Source organism: Chaetodon trifascialis, chromosome 1 (assembly GCF_039877785.1).
Source record: "Chaetodon trifascialis isolate fChaTrf1 chromosome 1, fChaTrf1.hap1, whole genome shotgun sequence".
Lineage (NCBI taxonomy): Eukaryota > Metazoa > Chordata > Actinopteri > Chaetodontiformes > Chaetodontidae > Chaetodon > Chaetodon trifascialis.
In genome coordinates, this window is record NC_092056.1 from 13,245,256 (window position 1) to 13,264,524 (window position 19,269).

Consider the following 19,269-nt stretch of genomic DNA (forward strand, 5'->3'; position numbering starts at 1 on the left):
TGTGAACAGCAGCATGCAAAATTTCACCTGTACATGTACAGCATGAGTAGCAGGTAACAAAGGTTGACAGTCTGGGTCAGCTTTGAATCAATAATTTCATTGCAGGATATATATTACATTCATAATCAAGTTCATTTTAAACCAACATCACCTCTTGTGTCCACTCCTGCATGATGGTCTGTTTTTAATGGATTATGTAATGGCTGTTATTATGTTCTGGTTCTACTCAGGGTGTTGGGTAACATCTGATTTAATGTTTAGTTCACCCAGTCAGTTCCAGTAATGTTGAGTACACCCCCACCACACCCAGCCCAGCTCATCCTTCCCCTTTCATCCCCCTGCTACAGGGTGAAGTGTGGCCAAAAGATACAGTGCTTCATTTGTATGCTAAGCTGATAATAGAGGTCATGTCTTTGTTAAGTGTGACTTTGAATGGCCGGACCGCTTCAGTCTGAAAAACACCTAAAATTGGTGCAGGAGACAGAAAACCCATGGATAAAGGGGAGACAGTACCGGAGGAAGGAGGGGACCGCTCCTTAAAGACAGACATTCTGCATTTCCAGGGAGATGTGATACTTCTAAGAATAGACATAGTGATGATACCTAACAGAGGGCTGAGGTATTTGAAAAGGGAGTACATTTTCCATTTATTAAGGCCATGACCTTTTAAATTCCCCAAATTGTGAATCAGCCTAGAAAATCTAAGGGAGAATTCTGGAAAAACTCGATCCTGCTGGCCAGAGCTGTGCACCAGATGTGGCCTACCTTCCTTCTCTGTTGCCTGACTTAATAAGCCTCCTTAGTCTCGACAAGCTCTCCCCACACTCTCAGGATACGGAGATCTAAGAATAGCCTCTAAATTTGGTTACCCTCTGCCAGCAAAGTGGAACCTCACCTAATTCATTTAATCCATCTGTTTAATATCCTCGAGAAAATGATAATGTGATAGCTTGTGTACTGTAGCAACTGAGAGGGTCAGATGGGAGTGGGCTTCAACCCAGCGATTAGAACACTATTAAGAGTTTCTGTAACACTATGTATTATTAGAAAATGACCATCAGTCTTATCATGCGATGTGGTGATCGGGTATTTTAGGCCACTGCTGTATTGAAAAATTGTGCTTTTGTGATCTAAGTCGGGGAATATCAGAGAATAAATTGCCAATTTAGAGCGAATGGATCGTGAGAGAAACCTGCAGCGCTCTGATAGCTTTGTGCACAGCATGTTTGTACTGCATAATATTACAAGACAGTGACATTGAACAAATCAGTTGGCTTCCAAGTAGAGTAGTTGTGTGTTTTTATGGGCCGCTGGAGTGTCTGTGTGGTGCCTGCATGTTGTTCATTGTCACTGAGCATTGCGGTCATGGAGTAGCTGTGTTGTCTTAACCCTGTGTGTCACCATAATGTCACTCCCCAGTGGGAGTGTGTTCAGTGGCTGCTTTTGCACTGTGGTGTGTGTATGCTCAGACTCTGTATTGAGGACTACAGGAGAGAGGTCCCCCCAAGCCTCAAACCAGTCTGTACACAGTTAGCTTCCAGCAGAGGACAGGTATCTCACACACACACACACACACACACACACACACACACACACACACACACACACACACACACACACACACACACACACACACACACACACACACACACACATAAAGAGCTGACTCAGTCAGCGTGCAAAGAGGAGATTCTGAGTTGAAGAGAAGGTATTTGCTGATCTTGATGACAAGTCAGAAATGTCTTTGTTTTCCTTTGCTGATAACATATTGTTGATAGACTGTACACACACTGAAGCAAACGCTGTAGTAAAGACAGGCCTGCTGCAGTGAAGTCTGCTGCGCTATAAGAGCTCGGACACCCTCAGGGCCGAGATTCTCTGCAGCAAAAATTTACCAGACTAATCAAATTTCTCTTACAAAAGCTTCTGTACGTTTGCTTGAATGTGATGACTTTGTTGTTTACCCCTGTACCAAATCCAAAAGAATAATGTAATCAAGGGTCTGGACAATAGATCCGTCTCTTAGTGTTCTTTACAGAGCATTTTTCACCAGCTGGATAATTTGATATATCCCTCCACTGTCATCTTGCTGACATAAGCTCCCCAATGTTAAAACAAACTTTTGTTTTTTTTGTGTCCCTGCTTGTGTGTGTGTGGCGGAGAAGGTTTGGTGGTAGGAGCAGGGTATTTAGTGGTGGGATGACATAATAATGCCTCTGACATGATTGTGTAAGGGATTTAGACATGTTTCACAGCATGAGGGTTAACTGAATCCGATTGTTAGAGGATCCAGTGGCTGTTTATCTGCCCCTCTGCTTTTTGACAAAAGCACTGGCAAGTGACATGGCTTTCATGAAACGGTACTGGAAAACAGGGTTTACCCTGGTTCGGATAATGTAATCCTTAAGGATACAACACAATTCAACTACGCCTGTCCTGTTTTGTTTCTCTCCATTGTGAAGAGAGTACGATTAAAAGGATGACAGCCTGAAGACACTTCCAGGCCTTGGGATGGACATATCCTGTTTGTTATTGTAGTCATACTCATAATAATAAGATTTTGTGATACTTGATGAGAAGATGAGAACAGTTGTGCTCGAGCTTCATTACTTGGAGGTGTTTTACCAAGAGCATGTTAATGATATGCAGAAAGTGCAAATATGAATCCACCCGTAACAGGATAAGCTGCTCTGCCATGTTCATCAGGGTGCTGACCCTCAATGGATGACTTACTTGCAGCTTTTATACCTCATTTTGCCATTACACTCACAAATGTGATGTTATCAAAGCTATCTAGCCTCTGACTTACCCACCTAGCCAGCTACCCAACTACCTACCTACCTGCTTTCCTATCAGCCATTATTTTATAGGGTGGACACTGGTTCCGTTAGTTTCTGTCTGTGATCTGGTCGTATGGGTTCTTGTTCAGACATATTGAGAGTAGCCGTCTCAGAGATTCTCTGCCTATTTGTGCCATGCTTGTCTGTTACAATTTGAGTTTTTTTCTTGTGATGTTTGATTTATTTTTGATGTTGTGGGATTAAGGGGATGAGCGATCAGACAGATAATCTGACCACGAACATATGCAATTTGTGTCTGTGTGTGTGTCTCTGTGTGCGCTCAGGGGAATGTGTACGTAGTGTGCCTAACTTTGGCTGAATCAGACAGAGTCATGCCGCAGATCATTCATTTGGTGCTGTAAAACCTCAGGGAGCAGACAGCTCTTTTGAGCTTGAGGACAGAGAAAAATGCTTGGAGTTAGTCTGGCAAATGAAGACTGCTGCTGCATGGGACTCGCGCTGAGAGCCTGCAGGTAGGCCATCTTTGCTTTGATACACTTGCTCTATGTGTCATACCTGTTTGTGATTGATAGGGCTGCATTTGGAAGGTGCATGTGCCGACTTAGATAAGCTTAACAATACTGACTCACAGATGTAAGCCGTCTTGCTGTGCAGTGCTTAGATATGAGATGAAGTAAGGGACCTTGTTTAGGGCTGCATTTGTTAAATGGCCTGATTACCAGTGACTGCAAGGATTGTTGCCTTTGCTTTGAAAATAAAAGCTGACTAGAAGTTTCAGCCTTTCAATGACAGCAGAGAGTGATTTATTGTTTTATTCTAGAGGTGTCATCTCCGACTGACATCTGTGCTGCAGAATTGCTGCAGAATACAGGACAAGCTGCCTCACCATAAATTCTCTGTAAGCCCTAAGCAGCAGCATAAGTAGGCACTTCACATGGATGTACATATGCACCTTGTAGGAAGACAGCTAATAGGCTGTGCGGTGACGCACCATCTCCTTAAGGAATGCAGAATCGGTTTTATGACAGGGAGGATACTGTCGCAGGTCTGACAGTGTTCTTTGTATGAACTCCTGTACCTTACAGAGCCTTTTCCCCTGGAATTATCTCCTGTCTCCTGTCCCCTCTTGTCCTCTCATAATTTTGCTTTGGCACTCCTCAGAGAAATAGTTGGGAAACATATTTCATTTGATAGGATGAGCCAAAGAGTCTGCTGTGTAAATGCATGTGTATGTTAATGTTCAATAAACATGAACACATAGGTGGCGGTGAGTGGCTGTCACATGACTGCTCAGAGTAGACAGGGACATTGTGGGGGGTGGGTCGGATTGCTGCATTCATCACTACATTGGTAAGAACAAAGCTTACCACAACTATTCTTGATCATTAGGCTCTCTTGTAAAATCTGCTGTTTTAACCAGATGTTGCACGTCAGCTAATGACTACATTCTGTGATTTACTTTGAGGAAAAAAACACCTTCTCTGCCGACAGCAAAACCTCAGTAAAAAAATGCGGAACTTAAAGATGCAAATGTTGTTGTGCTCATTTTTCTTCTGCTCGGACTGCTTCGTATTGACAGATCTCTGCTCTTTAAAAATTTTGACAAGGTCACTGGAACTACATTTTTAAATTTTGCTCGAGGATACTTTACACTGTGAATTAAAGATGTTGAAGAATGGAGATGAGGTGACAGAACAGCAAAATGTTTCAACCAAACATGGTGTCCTTATTGAACCTGTTACTTTTTTTGCATCTTGAACATCATGGCATCATCACGACACTCATTTTTGTTCCTTTCAGAAATTAATTGTCTCTATTAAGCGTACTTTTGTACATGTGACGCAAGCATCAGAGCACAACAACATCCATTAGCGTTGGCTTGTTGTTGTTTTTCCAGTTAATGGCAGCCATGTATTGCAGTGCTCTGCTCCTCTTGAAAGCTGTGGAGCTTTAAATGGAAATATGGGGTGTGTACAGGATGTCTGTGACCTGCCAGGAATTCTACTTTTCTCTCACTATTATGCACTTCCTTGTTTTGGTACATAAGTTACCCAGATGGGAGCTTGTGGATAAAGACAATGAGATTAAGGAGAAGGAGTGGAGGGACCCCACATCTCTTTATCTCGTCTTGTTCTTTCTTTGTTATTGTTCAGAACCTCAAGCTCCCTCATATTCTTCATTTTTTATTCTGCTGACAGTGCCATGATCATTTTGCTAGTTAAGCCTCCTACACATGGGTGGAGCTCCCTGAAGAGATACAAGGGTGAGTCGGTCAAATTCAAATGAATTACTGCTTAAGTCTCTTTCTTGGGGATGTAATAAGAGTTCAATCAGTTACCTCCATTAAACACAACGGTTTGTACATTTTCTACAAAAATAGGACAGACAGCTCTTTCAGATATTGGTGATATTGTTGCTCATGAACGAGATATTGTCTGACTGTTTCACATGCTTTAAGATTTTCTCATGCTCTGTTATTACTGAACAACAAGGTCTCTTGATGGTTTTGTTTAGCTACAGTGACAGCACTATCAGCATGGCTTGCTGCACACCATTCCCACTAGTCTTTCCTGCTTGGAGCTTGCAGTTTCCAAGCCCTCCGTCTATCTCCTGCCTGAGATTTTAAGCTTTAACATTCCCCCGCACTTCACATCCCTTTTTGTCCTACATTGCACAGCAAAGTGATTAGCTGTGTTTGGCTTTGTAATGTGGGTTGGACACTCAAGCAGATGCTCTAGTTAAGTAGCCACATGACAAAAGTGTGCAGTCTCAGGTTGTAAAAGAAACACATTTGATCTACTTTCTAAAAAGGGTCATTTCAGGTGATGGTTGTGAACTTCATTGCGGATGAACACTGTGCTTCAGTCCATCTGCATGGTAAGCTGAAGCTCACAGCATCACATCATGTATCTGAATGACATTCGTGAAATTTTCTACAATGAAGATGCGGTGGAATGAGCTATGATGTCTTCCTGTCTGCCGGCCCATCATTCTATTATGTCCGTAGCAGAAGATGTGTGTCAGCGTGGGAAAGACAAGGCAAGAAATAATTTTGGGTTGAGAGATGGAACATAATTGCATGCATTTGATTACATCCATTCTAATTAGGGACTGTTGTTGATCACCCGGCCTGCTGTGAGGGCTGGCAGTTGCTCTCTGTGCATCATTTTTCCTTAGTGTGCGTTTCCATTTGAGAGTCAGTAAAGATGTTCTTCATCAGGACTGGCCGCCTTTTACCTGACTGAAATTATTTGCTTGTACCCAGAGCTCAATCTGTTGTCCCTGGACTGACTGCCAAGCCGACTAGCCTGCCTATAACATAGCAACAGATTGCTTTCCGATGCTCAGAAGCTGCAAAGATCAGATAATAGAGACTGGTTCAAGCCTCCTGTTCAGTGTGGAGTGCACACATTGATAGGCATTACATTTCTTTGAGCAATTTTACACTCCACGCACCACACAATCAGGATCAGGATCAGCATCTATAAGATCTCCATCAACAACAGCTATAAAGAATGTTGAACTGAGGCACTGCAAGAACCACAGCGATGGTCAAATAGCAACTAGAGTACCAGCAGAATTCAGCTGGACAAAACAGCAAAATTCTGGTAATAACTGTGATGTCTAATGTTATAATCCAAAAACACAGATAACTTTACAGCATTATGTGTGAATATCACATTTCATGTTACCCCTCATCATCACAAGCTAATTGCTAATCATCATCTTCAACGAATACATGCTCACTCGTTTTGGGACTGTGTCTTTTCTTCTGCCTTATTGTACATAATCTCCTGTTCTTTAAATGCTCATTTAAATGCAGAATGGCAGAGCTCACTACATGGTTTAGGTATCGCTAGAGCTACAGTACCCACTTGGTAACAACTGAAGCTTAGCATCATATTCTTTGCCATAAATGCCTCAGGTGTATGTGCTAACTCTCCTGGATCCTCCTCTGTAATTTTTCAGTATCATTTCCTATTTACCATGGCACAGTCTTTACTGTCAAATCCAATTTGCAACCTCATTTTTTCAGTAGGTAGAGCCTGTAAATTGGTGTGATGACATTAATACCACAAATCTCCTTAGTTCAGCTAAGCATGTTTATGGAAAAACTGCTACCACAGTAAATAAGCTTTTAAAGTGATGACAGACGCATGCTTAGGTTTGATTTAAGGCATCTGATGGTCCGCCTACAGTGTCACATGATGTGTAGGTGACGGACAATGAAGGAAAACCCTGCAACAAGATAGTAGGCGGGAAATGAATGTTTAATATTGGCACATTGTTCCCATGATTCCAGAGGAAGAGGAACCGTATTTCAAATAAACAACTGCATACTCACACACACTTTTCTCTACATCATTACCGAATGTTTTGTTCAGACAGCGTTTTTGAAGATCAGTTGGCATAAATGATATTTTCTCTTCTTGCAGCCACCTAAAACTATGGGTGAGTCCTTGTACTGCGCAGCACAGTAACACTGCTCAGGCTGTGCAGTGTGGAAGTAATGGAGGACGTGCAGCTGTGGCTCTTGTCCTGCTGAGTGCTGACGCATTGTTTTCACTTTATGGCCGTGCACACTGCGATGACCTACCTATATTTCGTAGCACCCATGGAACCTCTGGAGAATGGAGGTCGAAGGTCAGCATGTTGCTCCTCATTAACCTATGATTTGAAGAGGCAAGTGGCTTATGTTGTTCCTTAGCTGATCTGAGATTGGCTGAGACCTTTGATGATAAAGCTTGAGTCAATTCTGTGGAGGCGTGTCTGTGTGTGTGTGTCGGTGAAGGGAGGCAAAGTGCCTTTGAACCTCCTCTATTGATGTGCTGATCACAGCGGGGCAACGACTGTGGCAGGAGAGAAAAGAGACATCAGCCAGTCGCATGTCTTTTGTTTCAGAATTGAATAGAGGAAGATTTGATTCATTTTCTGTCAGCTTATCACTTTGATTGATTATAGACATTTTAAGATGGTCTGTTTATTAGAGAGTCATATCAGTATGTGAGGTCTGCTGATAACATCCATACACAATTGAGATTAAGTGCATTCACTGATGTGCTTTGCAGCCTGTCTCTCATCTCTTTTGCACTGTCAGGTACGTGATGCTTTTGCTGATTGTGTGTTTTTGTCTTGGGAAGAGATCATTTGCTTTGCAAAATCTTCTCTCCCATAGCTTGTCAGTATCCCAAAAAGAGAGTTGCCAATCCAAATAAAATGGGAGAACTTTGAAACCAAGTATGCCGCTACGACAAATTACACAAGGCACGATTTTTAAGTATAAAATACCAGTTGTACATCCGTTTTATCAGATGAATTTCAATTGCAGCGCTGCAATAGAGAGGAGTATTTGTCAGGTGTATTTCTTTTGAGCCAGAAACAGTAAGTTGAACTTTAAACTTTAAAGAAAGTGCTAAATGTTCACTGTTTTGAATAGTATGTAGGAAGATTTATCTGGCTTTCATGTGCACTTCTGTTAGATTAGATTCAACACAGTGTATGAAGGCAGTTGGTTCATCAAAACTCAAGCATTTAAGAGGTTTGGTTTCCACATTAATAAATTAAGGGAAATTTACGTAACACCTGGCTTGAAAACCAGTGAAGTTAACCTTTAGGATTACCGTTAATTTCAGTCAAGTGTGCGACAGTATCAAACATCTTATAGCGTTTTTTCCCTGTTTCCATGTAACACACGCACTCATACAGTCGCACACGTCAGATTCTGACAATTCTTGTTAGCACAATTGAGGAGAAGAAAAAAAATGACTCCTGGTAGCTCAGGTCATCATTATTCAGTGAGTAAGGTGCAGGATAAATCTGTGGTATTAAGTATTGACTTAAAGCTGCCGGGACCCTTCATTGATTTATTCCCATGAGTAATGCTCGCTCCAGAAAACTTCCTACTTTTTTTCTTTGTCGCAGCGCAGCCCTGTCGTTGTTCATCCCTACGGTAAGTGCTTTTGGAAGTTGTTTTACTGTCATGGTTGGAGGCATTGTAAAACCACAATTTCTTTGATGGGTTACTTAAAATAACCCTTTATAAATATTCATCTAAGTTTGTGCCAATGGAGCAAAGGAAGCGCTGATGTGCTGAGAGTCCTGCAGGCCTCCGTGTCTCGATAAGGCCGTCACGGGAAAATTTTGAGGTTTGAACAAGTTTAGAAAAATGCATCAAAAAGCAAACATGCCACAAATCATCTGTTTGGGCAAGAAAGTTTGCAAGATCAGATTTAAATAAAATATTATTATTCTAAAGATTTCAAAGATTGTACTTTTTCTGGCTGTTCAAGCAAAGACGTGTCTTGGTCATCATATAGATTTCACTGAGTTCCATTCTGAGTGAGATTGGCCTCAGGCAGCTGTTAGCTAGTTGCACTGAATATATACACCAACAATCCACATGCAACACTGAGAAAACTCTGCGTTTGCATTTCTCTGAAGAGGATTATGTAAATACAGTCAGGCTAAATAACTCCAAAAATATCTACAAATAAATAAAACGACTTACAAGTAACCAGCAGAGAAATGCTCCACTTAACAGCTTCCTCCATTTTCCACAGAAGCGTCCCCTCTCGTTTGGTTGTTCAGTCTCCCTCTGCAAAAGCTCTTCTGTACAGTAGCTCATAAAGGTATCCTCTTGTCTCTAGAGTGAATGGCATTTCATTGTTGTGTCATAATCGTTAATTTTTATTTTCTTGTGTTTGTTGTCTCTTCCTTAAATCACTGAAAGTCTGACCCAAACAGCTGATCTGCAGCATAATACAGTGTGAGGCACAGCTGCACATGATGCGTAAGAATACAGACGTTCCACAGTAGAGAAAATGTAGTGATGGTAAGATATAACACTGAAAATATTGTAAACACAGCAGACAAAGTGATATTGATTATTTTAGATGGGCCGAGCTAAAGGTGGATAAAAAGCATTTTGCTGCTGACCCTGTCCACAGCAGCATTGCTCTGCCTCCACACAACCCACTTACAAAAGCCGAACTATCTCTTTAATGAAGCATATGTTTGTAAATTGGAGTTAAGTCTCCACCAGTCTTTGCTCTCCCCTCAGAGTTTGAAGAATATCATTTTCAGTTGAGACGGCATGAAGTAAGGTGTAACTGACGAGCAACACGACTTCAGTTCGCCAACCAGGATACAACATTTTCACTGAGCGATCTCTCTTTTTCTGAATTAGTTTCTGTGCATGGAGAGCAGTGTTTCCTTGCAACCTAATTCTTGATTATTGGCCCAACACAGACCTGTCTTGCATTCACTGCAATGTAATTAGCTGTTGCCTTGCTTATGTTTTGGAACAGCATGGCCTTAAGGACTATTGTGACTGCAATGAAATGTGCTGTGTCAGAAGTGTGTGTGTTGAATGTTAATGAGGTGACGGCTCTTTCAATTTCTGCCAAACCCGTCTATCTGACAGGGTTACAGACACTGGCAAGTCCTTGCACCTGTTTCTGCTCTTCAGTGGGCCTGTTTGAGCCTGTCGTTACCGCTCTTTGCCCAGTGTGGTTTGAGTGGTTTGCTGCATGGCGACAGGCTCCATAAAAGCAGAGCTTCGACAAGGCTTTTCCTGTTTCATTGAAGCCATTTAGACTACTTTACAGTCATGAAGCTGCATTCATACTACTGTTCTCTAGTAGGTTTGTAGTAGCTGTGTCATAGTGTCAACTCAGCTTGGGGTGCCTGCAGTTGTAAACGATAAAGATGATGATGATGATGATGGTAGTAAATGAGTGCAATGAAAGGGAAAGGCCAGTCAGTCAGTGGGAAATGTGTTTGGTTGGCTTCCCTCATTTCCACAATGAGTGACAGTGGAAGCTCCCAGTAGCTCAATGGAGAGACTGCCCGCATAATTCCTTCATAAATGTCAGGGAAATGAAGTTGAGCGAGGCTGCTGCTGCAGTGCTCTGCTACGAAACTGATAAAGGTCAGTCAACATCTGCAAGTCCTGCTGCAGAATGCTTATCTCCTTAATGGCTCCCTGTTTCTGGATATTGCGCTGAAACCCCTGCTGTTAAGGCTTAATTAATTTTGCCTGCTAGGCCTGGGATGCTACAGGGTGGAGGTACTGGAGGTCCATGATCTATCTCCCACGATGCAATGGGCTATCACACAGCCACACTGCCTGGGTGGGGGTGTGGTACACACAGAAATGATGTTCTTGCAGAGTTCAGTATGGGTTCATGGCACCTCATTTGACCCATTGTATGTTCTGTGATTTGCTTTTGTTCTGTTCTTTGGATTTTGCAGAAACATATCATCCGTGCCCAGACAGCTTGCTGATATTAATGATATATTCGTTACAGCTAATTGAATTGGTCTGGAAATTAAGTCAGCAGCCCAGCAGAAATAAATGATTGCCATTGTGTGTTCCCTGGTGATTAGTCGCACAACACTGATTTGTGTTTTACTTCATTCAGAGCTATAACATAAAGCCAAATGCAGGCAACTACAGTATTTGACATTTGTTACATCTCGCTGGTTCAAGAGATGAGTTTGTGTTCAGCTGCACACTTGATCAGTCAGTGTAGGCCTTACTCATCAACTCATTATGAGATATTCAATGTTTTTTGTGTGGAACATAATACATTTTCAGCTTTTTTAATATCTATATTTTGAAACTAAGTACGTGTGACAATGAAATAATGGAAGTTTTCAGCGGTTAATTAAAATCAGCTAATTAATTTCAACATTTTAAAGCAGCGTATATCATAACATATCAGTAAATGTGCCAGTTAACAGTTCTTAAATAAATAATAAATCATGTTCAGTTTCATTTTGTCTAAACTTAAAGTGTTCACAGAGAAGAAACAGGTGCTCTCACTGGCGGGCTCTTGGCCCCACATGATTCATTCCTTCTTGAGCTTTCAGACACCGCAATGGTGCTGTGATGCTTATTATCAAGGCGGCATGAAGGGAGACAGGCTCTGAAGATAATTGCTGGCTATGAAAGCTTTTATTCCTGTACATCTCCACGGGTTGAAATTTAATTGCATCACATTGTCTGCATGTATTCAAATTGTAGAGAGGTGTCAGTGAACTCATCTTGGGGGGAAATATTAATATATTACGTTGGTACCACCTGCTGCATTCCTCAGGATTAGTTTATATTCCGTCTTAGCAGAGGTCACGGTTCAATGTTTCTGTTACACCAGTGCTTCAAAAAGTAGACACCAACGACCTTGAGGTGACCTTGAAGGGGCCCAAGACGTTTGGGAAGTAACACCTTTTACAAGCTGCAATATGTTTCAGGATCCTGGTTTAGATATTTGTCTAGTGTTTAACACGAATGTCTCTTTATTTGAATAGTTTTTAGAATCACAGCATAAACCAATCGGCTGACTGCACAGCGGATGTTTAGCAGAAGCTGTGAATGCTGCAGGTGTGTGAGTGCGTTTAAGAGACAGCTCACTGTTATTTGATGTGAGCTAGTGTGCATGGAGCAACTAATTAGTATTGAGGATGAATGTGGAGGACTTGCTGATTGAGAAAAGGCAAAATCACCAACCTGCCCAGATATCTTCATTACTTTAGCAGCAATGCTGCCACTCAGAGGGTGTCAGTGGAACTCTGACCGCACAGTAACAAGCCCCAGCATGAAGGAACTGGCAGTAATTGAACAGGGTAAAAAACAAAACAAACTCATTCGACATTTTTCTTAAGACTACACCGATGACCAAGATACACGTATGTCCACATCAACAGCAGCTACAGAACTTAGTATTTCCTTGAAAGAGATGATGTTTAGCAGGTTCAGTTCTGAGAAAGAGGGATTGAGAGGGGGAAATGGAAAAGGGAGGAGGATCTGATAAGCAGCTGAGGTATTCCCCTGATGGGAAGGAGTTACATCTCTACCATCCACCCGGCATGTGTGGGGTGAAACTCTCAGACAGCAAGCTTGAGCTGGAGAAAGCAGAGATAAAGACCTCCCCCCTCCTGCTCACATCCTGCTGGCTCTGCTGTGCTCTTTGCGGATGCCAGCTGCCTACGAGAGACCTTCTGCGCATCTTCCCACCTCCCCTGACAATGCCGAGAGCATTTGCATGACCTGCAGCACCACAGCGAGTCTAGCAGCTGATTCACGATGATTCACTCTCGCACAGCAGGTGAGGCTGTCTCCGCTGTGTGCATGATACAGCAGAGCGTAGTAAGTCGCAGAGAGATCTGTGCTAGAAGTGGGTACAGTTAGGGGAGTTTTCCTTGCTGTAAATAGACTGTAAGCGGATGTCTTCCCTGTCTTTTGATGTGTGTTGTGGAGCAGTTCGGAGCCTTTGTGTGTTTCTAGGATGTGAGAAAGAGGGCGAGAGGTGTGCAAACCACAGAGCCGTGGCCCCGGTGCCCCTGCTGCCAGGACTTAGCCCTTGTGTTGGACAGGGATTACTCTGAGCCTCTTGTTTTTGCTGAAAAAAAAAAAAAAAAAAAACTGGTATGACATGCCAGGGCTGAACTGTGGACTCTGGTTGTTGCAGCATTGAGAGAGAGAGAGAGCTGATTTGAGCTGCAGTGCTGCTGTTTCTACACATTTTGTGGCAGCTCTGGCTCAAATCAAAACCAGGGTGCTGTTCTGTTCTCAGTTTACTCACCGTTCACGGTTTGTCTACTTTACATCAAACTAAGCTCAGTTTACAGAAAATTACTTTGCTGCTGTAAGGGACCACGCATTAGGATAAAGTTTGGTCACAAAGCTGGTGTTTTCACTTCATATATGATAGTTTTTAACTGACAGCTCTCAGCTAGGATTGAACTTAATCTTGTCTGGATTGTGGTAATATTTCTACTGTACATGTAAACACTGCTGCAAAACACATTGAGAAACACCCTCTTTCAGCTCTCACCAAGGAGGGATGCCAGTCATTCTTTCTCATCTTTATCTGGCCTAATGGAAGCAGAAACTCTACTTGACCCGATGGTTAGTGTTTTGGGGCCCTATTACATGCTAGTGGTATGAGGCAGTCAGTTTATGCTACCAATAGCAAATACTAGAAAAAAAAACTCGCTGCTGTGTCGCTGCATTAGGTTACTGAGGTGGCAATGGTTTATATTACAGTATGAGTTTTTGAAAAAAGCTAAAGTTATACTTAAGTAACTTTTCGTGTGTTGTTTTTTTTGTTATGATCGCATTTCTTTTGAATTTGAGGATAAATAACCTGAATAACTTTTCAAAAACTACACTATGTTTACTTCCTTAGATGTATTTACCCACTAACAAATAAACATGTGCTTTAGGGGTTCAGATGTAAGCAATAACTTGGTATTACTGTGTCGACTGTGTGTGTACTGTATCCTTAAGATTGTTTGGACCAGTTATTAATAAGAATTGCTGTAATTTTGAATGATTCAGTTAAAGATTGACTGCACTTAAATCAATGTGATCATCTTTTCAAAAAGAACCAGGGAGGACTGTAAGGAGGTTTTTGTTTTTGAGCTTGAATATTGTGTTACAATCAATGATTTATGCAGAGCCAGTGCACAGAATCTTATTTGTGACATTAAATTCTTGCAACTGTATCTCACTGGCACTGACAACAAAGCTCTGTCCCCAATACACAATCTAGAAGGCTGTATGCTCCAGCTCTTCTGCAGCAGGAGTTCATTTTCCCCTTTGGGACAATATTGTCACAAATGTTGATCGAAGCTAGTTTTCTGCAAACAAATAGACCTACTGTGCCTGCAGTGTGTGTACACTAGCTGGGGATGCTGCAAATTCCTTGACAAATAGTTCAGAAGTAATGCGGCTAAAACAAAAGCCTCAAAGAATGCAGATTCCTAATTAACAGGGGATGCTGGTGCAGTGCTGTATGTGCCCAGTGCAGCTCAGCAAATTATGAGTTGTTACCAGGGACAAGCCTCGCGAAGCCCGTGTGTTTGTGTGTGTATGTGTTTGTGCATGTTTATACAAGCCTATGTGTAGGCTTTATGCTTTGTTTACTGTATATTTGATGCCATGTTGTTTATGTATAGAATCACTCTGTGTTATTCTTGTTCAATACACCCTCTGAACTTTTCTGAAATGTCAACCCATAAATCTTTCCACCCCACTCAGTTTGTCTCCCCTCCTTTTGCTGCATGGTGATGCAGTGAGGCAACACTTTCTGTTTGCATCATTCTGCACCTTTGTAGTACTGAACTTTTGCAGCTGTCCTTCAGAGGATTCGCCCCTTACTGCAGGCTATATAGTCATTTATTTACCCTTGGTACACTTTAATTTCGGATAGTTTATCATAGCTGTTTATCTGTACACCTGTCTGTGTGTTCATGAAGAAGCAGCATATGGTTTTAGCTTCTGCACAGCAGTATTTACTCTGTGGTTTTATTGCACATTTGTGCCCAGTATTTCACAGCTCCTGTTGGAGAATAGTGTTGTGTTTTTTCTGCTGTAATAGGCTGTGTATGATGGCGATGGGACAAGATAAGAGAGGGTTAGGGGGATTAAAATACAATGCTAACAAAACCCAGACTTGAAAGCATAATATTGCAGTTCAGTACACAATGTTTTAGCACTTCATATCTGTTGTTGTCATACTCATAAGACAAAAATATCCATACACCTGAAAGGCCCTCTGCAGTGGTGGGAACTAAATGAAATGGAAAGCTAAACACTATGAATGGTTGAAGCTTAACCTGCCCTGATGGTTAGATAATAAAGTCCTGTTGTAAAACTGTACACAAACTAGCCCAGATCTTGTCCTTGCAGAGTCACATATAAATATACAGCAAGTAGAAACAGAGTCATGGTGTAATATTTCAATCCTCTCAACACCAGCAGCAATGGTCACTTATCTGCTTCTTATTCTAACCTGTGACAGTAACATGCGTTCATGCTTCAGTTAAAGCAATGAATGGCCCCATCGAGGTGAAATCAATAAAACCTGGTAAGCTGGATGAGGAAGAGTGCTGATTCCTACACTTTGTGCTAAATAATGTGAGCTGCGGTTCCTGACCTGGCTGCAGGGCCACCTTAGATTCTTTTATAGTTGACTGTGTTCATTGTAAGCTAAGTAGTTGTAACCTCAACCAGCAGCCAAACAGAAGTATAGAAACACAGGCAGGAATATGATTAATGACTTGATGCTAATTTTGTTTTCTCTGTATCCTCCCTCTGTTCTGCAGCCACAACCTTAGGGCTACGTCATTTCGGCACCCTGTGACTGGACAAATTTCCCCTGAAAATACAGAATACACACTACAAGACAGGTGAGTGGGTCTTTTATTCCTGGGAATGTTGCTCACAATGCATGCTTAAAGGTACGGATAGTTTAGTTCAAGGTCAAGCAGTGGGAGTCCAGAAATAGATTGGGAAATAGCTTGTCTTCCTCCCTGATAAAGCATATCACGATAGTCTATTGTGCAGTAACAAGCAGAGCATCAGTAGAATGAGCTGTGGTCTTCCTCAGAACACTAAAGAGTCAGATTCTCTGTCATTATATTCATTACCATCATGGAATTCATAACTGACTGCATTCACTTGTCAGTGGCTTTGGATCCCAGAGACTCTTAAGAACTATTCCTCAAATTATAGGCTTAATATGATTTATGGTAACGGCATAACTGACACTCACATATGCTTTTTACTGTGTTCATATCACATCTGGAGTCATGAATCTGTCTCATCAATCAGTCAAGTTATGCTTTGGTTGGCTTTTATTTTTTCTGGTTGGTCCAGGACGTTTTTCTCAATGAAGCTGAACTCATAAAAATGAAACTCTAACTGTGTGGCATTGATAAACTTTCCCCATAGTTCTCTTTTTTAAAGAATACTTCTATTTTTACATGAATATAATAAATAATGTAAATATAAATAGTATATGAAATGCCAAAATATCATTGAAATGTTGAGAATTGGAGTTGTACTAGAACGGCGACATTGCATTGTTTTCATTTATTTATTGTCACGGCTTGGCAGCTGGATTTATTATCATTGTTTTCTGTCATTGTGTGAATCTCCTCATGCAAAGCCATCAAAGCTGCGTGCCGGGTTTAGAGCACAATCTAAGGCAGCAGGTGTCTGATCGTATTTAAGCTGGCTGGTGTAAGATGAATATGCATAGCACAGATTCCACTATAGGCAGAACCAGAGACAAGCCTGTGTCCTCCACATTCACACTAATTAAAAGCAATACAAAACTGACTGTGATTTATCCGCATCCCCCAATGGCATTCATTTACTCTCCATTATCCCCAGTTCAGTTCTGTTGAGCCATGGATTTGTATACCATGAAGGGGCTTACTGGCATATTTGCAGCAGTGATAGAACGGTTCTTTTACTTTGACATGGCAGTCCTAATCTCTTTAAACTGTGATAAGAATAGCATCAGTTATTGACAAGGACATGGATGTCATGAAACAGGCAGGACAAGGTTGAGAAATCTAGTCTCAGGTAATTATGTCTGGATAATGTTGGGATAATTATAACTGGGCTCAAACACACCTGGAAATAGCTACCTGTTATTTTCAGTTGCCTGTTTATTAATCTGTCCATCAACAGCTTCTCCTGCTTACTGCTGCACTAACAAACTATTTACTTTCTATTCTACTTCAACCATTTCCTCGTACTTCCAGTGTTTGTGCTTAACTCGGCCACAGGAAACACATCCCATAAATCCAAAATAATTTGTGTGACATAATCTCCTTTTTTTTATCAGTTTAACAACTCTTACTTTGTGTGTTCACCAGCTAAACACTGGTTAAACACACTATAGTATTTCACCAGGTATGCTATCCATTTCACCACAAAGCAGCTTTATGTAGAATTTCGTGCATGCATTGTTCTAGTTGTTGCTCAGCCTTGTATAAAGTTGTCCAGAAGAGGAGAGATCAGATGTAGGTCACTTCAGTAACATCATAGATTGTACAAAGTCAGTGAATTTGAAGTAGCTATTTTTACTGTGTTGCAGTACACACACACACAGCTAACTGCTGCTTACTTTTTCTTCTGAACCAACTTCTGTGTGCTTTATTGCCTTATTCTTGTGCCACCCTTCTTTTCATAATGCGGTTGTAGAGTTTAGTGCTGAGCGTGATGGCTGGGGTGCGGTCTTGTATCGAATGTGTGTGGCGCAGGCTGCAAAATGTCCCTTCTGTTCACTGTCGTGGTGATGTTGTGGGATTCATTCTGTGAACGCTGATATCTGAAAAGGAAGTTCCACGAATCACTGACTCACTTCCAAGTGAGGAGAACCTCAGTGTGTTCCCTGGAGACCTGTACCGGATTGAGGGCAGTGCAGGAAAAAGAGCCTCAGGAGGTCTTCCCCCACGGAGAGGTCCGTCAGCCTGTGCTTTGCTGGCCTGGAGGCTTTGACTTTGTTATGGATTATCACACTATGATCAATTCGTCAACTCTCCTCATGTACTCCCGCTGCCTGAATGGATTAAAAAACGTCAAATATGCCCTCATTTCCATCATAGCAAGAGAAGCAGGGAGAGATGGAGCTTAGCGTCTTTCCCCCTTCTCCACTTCCTGATGTGAAATATCGCCCCTCTCCGCCACATGCCACAACAAATCTCCTGGGGAACCATTCCAATGACAGTGGTGGTAAACAGTATGAAAGCTTCACATAAAACAGCTGAGTCCCCTTGATACGACAGAAACATCCTGTAAAAAGGTTGGCTGCAGTCCAGACTGTGAGTGCAGATACTGTAAGTTTTGTTCCGCTGTGGTCTCTTTCTTTCCCCTTGTTCGACCAGCTTTTTTTTTTTTTTTTTTTTTTGCTTTAGTCCCTGACATACCTCTCTAGCTTATCTCCTTTTCCTTAGTTTCACTGTAGTGCAGCACACAAAGCAGGAAAAAACATCAGGGTTAGACCTGCTTTGACCCATTTGCTAACAGTGCAGGGGGTTAGCGGTAGTGCTGTCAGGTCACACATTGTTTGCTACTGTGAGCTCAGTCCTGCAGTCAGGTCAGTTATACTGGTGGACTGGCTGCAGAGGAGTTTTGTTGCAGAAGTTTCTGTCCCTTATACCTTCTTAAGAAGTGATCTATGTTATTTTCTCTACCTGAGAGAGAGTGAGAGGGAATATGAACAAATTTAACAACAAACAAAACAAACAAACTCAAATAAACACTTGAAATGAGTGTAACATGATTTGACTGTTTTTGCCTCAGCTGGAGGTCCCAGCATCACAGCGATAGCCTCCCTCTTGGTATTTTCTTATTAAGAATATTTGAAATTTCAACACCTATAATTTCAGCTCGGAGAACAACTGAGAGATTGGTTTAGGCTAACAGGAAGTCTACAAGTTAATGCAGAAACTGAACTCCCTGAAGCTGGGTGGAAAAATATCCACTGGTATCACCTGGGAACAAGAAGATGAGACTACGGAGAGCATGTGATCAGTAAAACACGGTAACAAAATATTATTTGATCTGGCAAATCTCATTTTCAGTTGTTAAATAGGGATGATAGATCCAGAGTTTGCTGACAGCAGTCCATAGACCTGTCCCGGGTTGTGTTATAGGACAGTGATG

At 41.8% G+C, this 19,269-nt stretch overlaps 1 protein-coding gene across 11 annotated transcripts in view; it reads left to right on the plus strand.

Moving 5' to 3' along the window:
- Positions 1–19,269, plus strand: part of plekha7b (pleckstrin homology domain containing, family A member 7b) — a 65,949-nt gene that overhangs the window by 14,733 nt on the left and 31,947 nt on the right. For 9 of the 11 annotated variants that reach the window (XM_070963517.1, XM_070963525.1, XM_070963563.1 and 6 more), the window contains one exon: positions 15,915–15,998. In XM_070963517.1, coding sequence (XP_070819618.1) covers positions 15,915–15,998 — 84 coding nt within the window. Of the gene's footprint in view, positions 1–3,218; positions 3,314–12,795; positions 12,911–15,914; positions 15,999–19,269 lie in introns of those variants that run through there. The other 2 variants (XM_070963552.1, XM_070963571.1) reach the window with 2 other exon arrangements.